This window comes from Triticum dicoccoides, chromosome 1A (genome assembly GCF_002162155.2).
Source record: "Triticum dicoccoides isolate Atlit2015 ecotype Zavitan chromosome 1A, WEW_v2.0, whole genome shotgun sequence".
NCBI classification, from domain to species: domain Eukaryota; kingdom Viridiplantae; phylum Streptophyta; class Magnoliopsida; order Poales; family Poaceae; genus Triticum; species Triticum dicoccoides.
The window spans coordinates 466,159,108-466,168,041 of NC_041380.1; the positions used below are offsets into that span (position 1 = coordinate 466,159,108).

The 8,934-nt window shown below is 46.1% G+C and overlaps 1 protein-coding gene across 1 annotated transcript; it reads right to left on the reverse strand.

The window, feature by feature from the left end:
* Window positions 1–6,900: 6,900 nt before the first annotated feature.
* Window positions 6,901–8,686, reverse strand: LOC119353751. The gene is made up of 3 exons (XM_037620425.1): window positions 8,308–8,686; window positions 7,752–8,230; window positions 6,901–6,955 (listed from the first exon to the last, which is right to left on the reverse strand). The coding sequence occupies exons 1-3, from the start codon at window positions 8,684–8,686 to the stop codon at window positions 6,914–6,916; spliced, it is 900 nt and encodes a 299-aa protein (XP_037476322.1). The 3' UTR covers window positions 6,901–6,913.
* Between the last annotated feature and the right edge of the window lie 248 nt (window positions 8,687–8,934).

Genomic DNA, 8,934 nt, shown 5'->3' on the forward strand with positions numbered 1-8,934 from the left:
GGGGGATATCACATCTAGGGGGAGCTTTGCTCTAAAAATTGAGCTAAAGCAACTCTAATGGTGTGAACACATCAATGCTTTATGTAAAAGTGGTAACCCCACTTGTGCTTAAATGATGAGTATGACCTACGATCAAATGTTCTCATTTGACACCTCAGTCAATATACTCATATATAGATGACCTAGTCATCGCCAATTGCTTGATAGATGCTAGAGTGTTTGTGCATGCTTTGTCACATATTTCATTTGCTATCCTATTGTGTGAGCATGTTGGTTGCATAATTTATCCATTCGAGGACATCCATTTTTAGTTTTGATTGTTTGTTTTTATTGGCCAAATGGATGGACAAGAATGCCTAAGAACCTTCTCTAGCTATCTATGCCTTTTCTCTTCTCAAATTCTATTCATGCTACATCACAAAATTTGAACCAGTCTTTTTCGGACACTTCGGGTGAGGAGCACTCGAAGCCACCGATCCGTCAAGGGTTGCCTTCCAAAACCTTCTAATGCATTTCGGCCTGAACAACCATTCAAACTCGGTCTCACCGAATACAATAGACCGATCTAGGTTTTTCTATCTCGGTGCTACCGATTAGATCCACTCGGTCTCACCGAGTTGCTGTAACTGCCTGTAGTTTCGCATCTCGGTGCCACCAATTGGATCCATTCGGTGCCACCGACAACACATGGGTATATAATCCCGCAGACCAAATGTTTGGAATTTCTTCAAACTCCTCGCGCCTGCACCCCATTGTTGCCACCCCTTGGTCCCCGGGTCGTCGCCTGATACATCTCCAACGTATCTATAAATTTTGATTGTTCCATGCTATATTATATTCTGTTTTGGACATTATTGGGCTTTATTATACACTTTTATATTATTTTTGGGACTAACCTATTAACCAGAGGCCCAGCCCAGAATTGCTGTTTTTTTTCCTATTTTAGGGTTTCGCAGAAAAAGAATATTAAACGGAGTCCAAACGGAATGAAACCTTCGGGAACGTGATTTTCGGAACGAACATGATCCAAAGGACTTGGACCCTATGTCAAGACATCAACCAGGAGGCCACGAGGTAGGGGGTGCGCCTACCCCCTGGGCGCGCCCTCCACCCTCGTGGGCCCCCTGTTGCTCCACCGATGTACTCCTTCCTCCTATATATACTTACGTACCCCCAAACGACCAGATACAGAGCCAAAACCCTAATTCCACCGCCGTAACTTTCTGTATCCACGAGATCCCATCTTGGGGCCTTTTCCGGAGCTCCACCGGAGGGGGCATCGATCACGGAGGGCTTCTACATCAACACCATAGCCCCTCCGATGAAGTGTGAGTAGTTTACCTCAGACCTGCGGGTCCATAGTTATTAGCTAGATGGCTTCTTCTCTCTTTTTGGATCTCAATACAAAGTTCTCCCCCTCTCTTGTGGAGATCTATTCGATGTAATCTTGTTTTGCGGTGTGTTTGTTGAGACCGATGAATTGTGGGTTTATGATCAAGTTTATCTATGAACAATATTTGAATCTTCTCTGAATTCTTTTATGTATGATTGGTTATCTTTGCAAGTCTCTTCGAATTATCAGTTTGGTTTGGCCTACTAGATTGATCTTTCTTGCAATGGGAGAAATGCTTAGCTTTGAGTTCAATCTTGCGGTGTCCTTTCCCAGTGACAGTAGGGGCAGCAAGGCACGTATTGTATTGTTGCCATCGAGGATAACAAGATGGGGTTTATTTCATATTGCATGAGTTTATCCCTCTACATCATGTCATCTTGCTTAAAGCATTACTCTGTTCTTATGAACTTAATACTCTAGATGCATGCTGGATAGCGGTCGATGTGTGGAGTAATAGTGGTAGATGCAGGCAGGAGTCGGTCTACTTGTCTCGGACATGATGCCTATATACATGATCATACCTAGATATTCTCATAACTATGCTCAATTCCGTCAATTGCTCAACAGTAATTTGTTTACCCACCGTGAATACTTATGCTCTTGAGAGAAGCCACTAGTGAAACCTATGGCCCCCGGGTCTATCTTCCATCATATTAATCTTCCAATACTTAGTTATTTCCTTTGCCTTTAATTTTACTTTGCATCTTTATCATAAAAATACCAAAAATATTATCTTATCATATCTATCAGATCTCACTCTCGTAAGTGACCGTGTAGAGATTGACAACCCCTTATAGTGTTGGTTGCGAGGATTTATTTGTTTGTGTAGGTGCGAGGGACTCGTGCGTGGCCTCCTACTGGATTGATACCTTGGTTCTCAAAAACTGAGGGAAATACTTACGCTACTTTGCTGCATCACCCTTTCCTCTTCAAGGGAAAACCAACACAAGTGCTCAAGAGGTAGCATCGCCGTCTCCGCCTGTGTGCCATTGTCGCAGGTCTCCGCCGCCGTTAACAAAAATCCTCTTCGCTGTTGCCGCCATAGCGAGCCATCACCAAGTTAGGGTATGGTTTGAATACTTTGCGTATATTTCCCCTTCTGATTCAATGCACAAAGTTTTTGCCTAGTTTCTCTCCACGTATGAAATCATTCTATCCATGAAAGAATTCCTTTAGATTAGATTTGATGCAAAATCTTAGGGTTAGGTTTCCGCCGAGCTGATCTCGGACCGACCGAAATGAAGTTTTCGGTCCCACCAATTGGCCCTGGCCATTGTATAAGTACAACTCGGTCTGACTGAAGTGTATTGATCGATGAGACTGGAAGAAATTTCTCTGTGGAACCCTTGCATCTCGGAGTCACCAAACTACAAATTGGTCTGACCAATACTGCAAGTTTAGACTCTGGTAGTGCTTCGGTGTCACCGAGATTATCATATCGGTAGCTCCGAAATGCTTTCTGCAGAAAACTAAAATTAAGATTTTGTCTCAATTTTTGCAAAAACAAGCTGTCTTTTGTGATGCTCATCCTTTCTACCCATATCCATCTATTCATAGGGTCAGTTTGCAGAGATGTCTGAAGCTAGTGACAGTCAGAACAGATCAAAGGAACATGTCAACCTCAGTGAGGGCACTAGTCCAAGCAACATGTATGATGATGGCGGTAGAAGCACCCCTAGAAACTTGCCTAAAGCTACTATCAGACAAAGGAGGAAGGGAAATTCTGACAATGAGGATGAAGACTTTGTTGTTGAGGAATAAGTGACCTCAAAGAAGAGAGTCCTTAAGAAGGAATATGTTGCAGCTGCTACCACCAAGCCTGGCCTTCAAAAGAAAGCTCCCGCCAAGAGAGCTCCCATGTCCAAAGTCAGAAAGTCTACCGCTGCACATGAGACCATGGAGTTCACACATGAGCCAAGAGATGAAGGTGAAGGTGCTAATGGGAAGAAAAATAGGAAGGAGAGAGTTAAGAAGAATGTTGCCAGAGTCATTGGCAGACCATCCATGATGAGGGATGATGATGAGGAGGAGTAGGAGGAACCTGTTGCACCACTAGCCAAGTCTCAAAAGTTGATGGTTGATGCCATTAAGATTGGTGCTCCCTCCAAACCCAAGCCTCCACCTACTGCACCCATGACATCAACTCCAAAGAGATCCACCAGGAACATTCCTGCCGCAGAGAAGAACAAGGCCCGAGTGCCAGAGGTTCAAGAAGATGATGAGCCACTAGTGCCCAGGAAATTCAAGCTAAAGATTCTAGACCACAATGATGATGATCCAGTGGATGAGAACATGAAACTGAGAAAGAATGCATGTCTGAGATTATGGAGGAAGATTGATCCATATGCCACAAGGAGGAGGACTATTGTTGATTACCGTTTCTACACTAGAGAACGATAGGACTTCTATGAGACAATATTGCTTGACAAGAAGCCCATTGTGTGTGACATGAAGTGGGTTGGCTGGAAGTACATTGATGCAAATGAGGATTACTTCCCCCATGTTCATGAGAGCTTCAGGCTGAATGGAGTTGATGGCTTTGTTGGACAAGAGCTCACCAAGTGAAATGATGAGATGATAATGCAATTTTACTCCACTGCACACTTCTATCCAGATGGGAAGATAGTGTGGATGACTGAGGGCACCAGGTATCAGTCATCAATCTTTGAGTGGGCTGAGCTCATCAATGCTCCAGAAGAAGATGAGAATGACACATATGTTTATGGCAAACCCAGGAAGGATCACAAACCTATGGTTCACATGTAAAAGCCCATTCCTGATGAAGCCTTGGAGACTCACAAGTTTGGCTCCATATACTCTATGCTGGCTGGACTGACTACCATAAACACCATACTAAGGCATACCCTCTTGCCTAAGTCTAGAGATCATAGGACGTGGTCACTTCATCAACCTGTTGCATCTGTTTGATGTTCCCAAAAAGTTCAAGGTCATGAGTTTGACATTTTAGAAAGTTAAGAGAACTGGTGCTGACCGAAAGAGGTCATGTGGATATGCTCCACATATTCAGGTGTTGATCAATTCCAAGGTTGGAACTGGAACATATCTACTTGACAAAGAGCATTTACCTCTTAGGCCAGATTTTGAGGACAATGAAGTTGTCATGGATGCCACACATCCTACTTCTGTTGAGGCCCAGGAGAAAGCTGAGAAGGCAAAAGCTGCTAAACAAACAAAGGCAGCAAGTGCTCCATATGCATCTATTGTGAATCTCAAGACTAAACAAGATTAGCTCACATATCTGCTAGAAGCTATCCTGAGGATTGAGAAGAGTCTAGCCAACTTGACTAAGAATCAGGAGAGCTTAGACAGGATTGTTGAAGATAAGATGTACAACATTGATGCGAAGGTCACTGAGATTCAGACTATTGTTGAGAAGCTGAGCAATGATGCTGAGGACAGTGATGACATACCTACTACAGATAGATTCCAGTTAGTGCCAAGGGCACAGAGGTCTGCTACTGATCTAGTTGCAGACTTGAGGCCTGCTCATTCTGCTCCTGCCACCACAGCCACAGTTTCTCCTCCAGTGTCAACTCCACCAGCTCCACAGACATCAGCTGAAGCATTTGCAGATGGACTCCTCTCAACACCGTCTACGCACACCGGAGCTACAAGCTAGAAGACCCCTTCAGGAGCTCCCGGAGATCATGCCTAGAGTGTCGTATAGCACTATATGTTTTCAAACTTTTTGGTAACTTGTTTCCAAAGGGGGAGAAAGTGTATAGATCATAGGCTGAGAGAGAGAGAGTCTTTTACTTTTGTTAGTTTTTCATTTGCCTTGTGTAACACCCTCGATGCGGCTATATCTCCCACGTGTCAAAGCACGACTTAGAGGCATAACCGCATTGAAAGCAATGTCACAAGTGAGGTAATCATCACACAACCCATGTAATACATAAGGGAAAGAGATACATAGTTGGCTTACAATCGCCACTTCACACAATTACATGAATAAAGCATTACATCATCCAAATACAATCAAGGTCCGACTACGGAACCAAAATAAAAGAAGAACCCCAAATGCGACATGGTCCCCGATCGACCCCAACTGGGCTCCACTACTGATCAACTAGAACGAAACAACACAAAGGACAAGATCTTCATCGAGCTCCTCTGTGAGCTTGGTTGCGTCATCTGCACGGTTCAACGGCACCTGCAAGCTGGTTTGGAAGTATCTGTGAGTCACGGGGACTCAGCAATCTCGCACCCTCGCGATCAAGACTATTTAAGCTTATGGGTAAGGTAAAAGGTATGAGGTGGAGCTGCAGCAAGCGACTAGCATATATGGTGGCTAACATACGCAAATGAGAGCGAGAAGAGAAGGCAAAGCACCATCGATAAAAGTATGATCAAGAAGTGATCCTAGAACAACCTACGTCAAGCATAACTCCAACACCGTGTTCACTTCTCGGACTCCGCCGGAAAGAGACCATCACGGTTACACACGCAGTTGATTCATTTTAATTAAGTTAAGGTTCAAGTTATCTACAACCGGACATTAACAAATTCCCATCTGCCCATAACCGCGGGCACGGCTTTCGAAAGTTCAAATCCCTACAGGGGTGTCCCAACTTAGCCCATGACAAGCTCTCACGGTCAACAAAGGAATAGACCTCCTCCCGAGACATTTCGATCAGGCTCGGTATCTCGGTTCTACAAGACATCCTCGACAATGGTAAAACAAGTCCAACAAGACCACCCGCTGTGCCGACAAATCCCGATAGGAGCTGCACATATCTCGTTCTCAGGGCACACCGGATAAGCTAAGCGTACAGGAGCCGACGTAACCCAAGTTACCAAGGGATGGCCCTGCACGGTGCTCTAGGTTGGACCAACACTCAGAGGAGCACTGGCCCAAGGGGGGTTAAAATAAGATGACCCTTGGGCTGGCCTAACCCAAGGGAAAAAGAGGCTAGGTGGCAAATGGTAAAACCAAGGTTGGGCCTTGCTGGAGGAGTTTTATTCAAAGCGAACTATCAAGGGGTTCCCATTATAACCCAACCGCGTAAGGAACGCAAAATCCAGGAACATAACACCGATATGACGGAAACTAGGGCGGCAAGAGTGGAACAAAACACTAGGCATAAGGCCAAGCCTTCCACCCTTTACCAAGTATATAGATGCATTAATTAAATAAGATATATTGTGATATCCCAACAAGTAAACATGTTCCAACAAGGAACAACATCTCCATATTCCAACAAGGAACAAACTTCAATCTTCACCTGCAACTAACAATGCTATAAGAGGGGCTGAGCAAAGCGGTAACATAGCCAAACAACGGTTTGCTAGGACAAGGTGGGTTTGAGGCTTGGTTCAACAATATGGGAGGCATGATAAGCAAGTGGTAGGTATCGCAGCATAGGCATAGCAAAAGAGCGAGCAACTAAGCCAGCAAAGATAGAAGTGATTTCGAGGGTATGATCATCTTGCCTGAGATCCCGCAAGGAAGAAGAACGAGGCCATGAAGAAAACAAACGGACGTAGTCGAACGAATCCTCACAACACTACGTTATCGGAACCAACCCGAAGAAGCAACACCTGAAAGAAGCAAACAATCATGGTGAACAAACATCACATAAGCATGGCACGATGCACAAACAAGTATGATGCATGTCCGATTTAATGATAAATGGCATGGCAAAATGCACAAGCAATACTACAAATTAAGTGGAGCTCAATATGCAACTCCGTCGCATATTGACGAAACACCACGTGACTTATTAAGTTCGATCTTGTTTATGTACCCAACAATATTAAATGTTGTTAAACATGGCAAGAGGGTGAAGCAAAGAAAACTACCTATCTAGTCAAGTTTAAATGAGGCCGGAAACAACGAACAACAATTTTCGGAAACTCCTCATATGCATATATTAGGTTCGGTACTGTTCTGCCCTAAACACAATTTTAGGGTTGTTAAACATGCAAAGAGATGCCACCACGTTAAACTATGCAAAATTCTACCCCATTTACATATAAAGATTATTAAATTCCAAGTTACGGTTATTTAGTTATGAATTAAGTCATTTTTAGCATGGCATAGGGGCAAATTAAAACAAACAACATTTTAAACATTTTAAACATGGATGGAAATGACATATTAGGAAACTACACAAAATTCTAAGCAACTTTCATATATAAATCATTTTATTCCGGTGCATAGATGATGAGTTATTATATGCATGAAACAGGAGGGTTTTTCTGTAAAAACTGCTCACTCTGGAAAAAATAGACAAATTGCAGAACTGAAAAAAAACAGAGGCGGGCCGAAACACAGAAGGCTGGCCCAACCGGAGGGAAAAGAAAAAAAACAAAAGAGGGGCGCGGGTGCCCTCACCATGGGCTTCGGCCCAGTCAGTGCAGCGGGCCGGCTTGCGCTGGCGGAACTGGACCGCGAGGACGCAGCCCACGCGGACGCGGTCAACGGTGACTGGCGATCTCCTCCCGTTCGAAGCAGAGACGGGAACAGGCACGACGGCGGTGGTGGTCCGGCAAGGACGTCGACGGAGCAAGACGAGGAGGCCGGGAACAAGCAGATCGGCGTGTGGGGAACTCGGATGCGGCGACGGACGCAGTCAATGCTCGAGGATGAGCGCTGTGAAGCACTGCTCGACCTGAAGCAGAGGAGATGCACGGGAAGCAGGGCATCGATGGTGAGGGCGGCGATGTGACTTGCTCCGGCGGGGTTTGCAGGTCGGGAGGCGCGGGGAGGACCGGGAACGGTGGAGATGCGGTTCCATGGCGGCGATTTCGACCTGCAGAGGGCGACGGAACGATGACCATGGCAGCAGGGGCGTCCTCTTGTTGCTCCTGCTCCTGGCGAGAGAGAGAGAAACTGAGATAGCGAGAGAGAGAGAGAAGGGAACCAGATGAAAGGAAGGGCGCGCTGCGACCTGGAGAGACGAGGCGGCCGGCGGCGGCCATGGGAGCTCGTGCTCCTAGTTGCTGTTCGGGATGGTCTGCTGTTTGCTGCTGCTCGCCGGCAGCGGCTGGGTCGACGACGAGGTCGAGGTGCGCCTCGGCGCCATGGAAGCTACGGGAGAGGTAGGCGCACGGGCAGAGGAGCTCTGGCTCCTGTAGGATTTGGGCGACGACGGTGGTTGGACGGGAGGGGAAAACGAGGAGAAAGTGGAGGCTCAGCGAAGAGATTGGGTGGAGATGGATCCCGAGGTGGGAGATGCTGGCGGCGGGTGAAGGGACAAGCCTCCTAATTTCTAGGGTTGGGCAATATATATACACCAGGTGGATTAGGTTAGGCGTTACCTCATCCATACGATCGTAATCGGATGGTCGCGAATAAAATAGTTAGGGAGCCCAAATAAGAAAGCGATGACGTTTTGTACATGTTTGGGGATGATCCGGACACAACGGTGGCGACAGTCCGCGTCGGGTCCGGGACAACTTTTCGGACGCGCGCGCGAGGGTGTTTGATGCACTGAGTAGAGAGGGTTTGGTAGGGTCTGGCGGTGAGTAGAGGACTATGCAGAAGGCCTCAGGCTGAGACAAGAGAAGAGAGAAAG

Excerpts from the sequence above, each read along its gene's own strand:
- LOC119353751 (XM_037620425.1), bottom strand. The coding sequence starts at position 8,686 with ATGGATGAGGTAACGCCTAACCTAATCCACCTGGTGTATATATATTGC. Across the intron at positions 8,231-8,307 it reads CGGCCGCCTCGTCTCTCCAG|GAGCAGGAGCAACAAGAGGA; the intron begins GTCGCAGCGCGC and ends CTCTCTCGCCAG. Across the intron at positions 6,956-7,751 it reads TGACTGGGCCGAAGCCCATG|GTGTTGCTTCTTCGGGTTGG; the intron begins GTGAGGGCACCC and ends TGCTTCTTTCAG.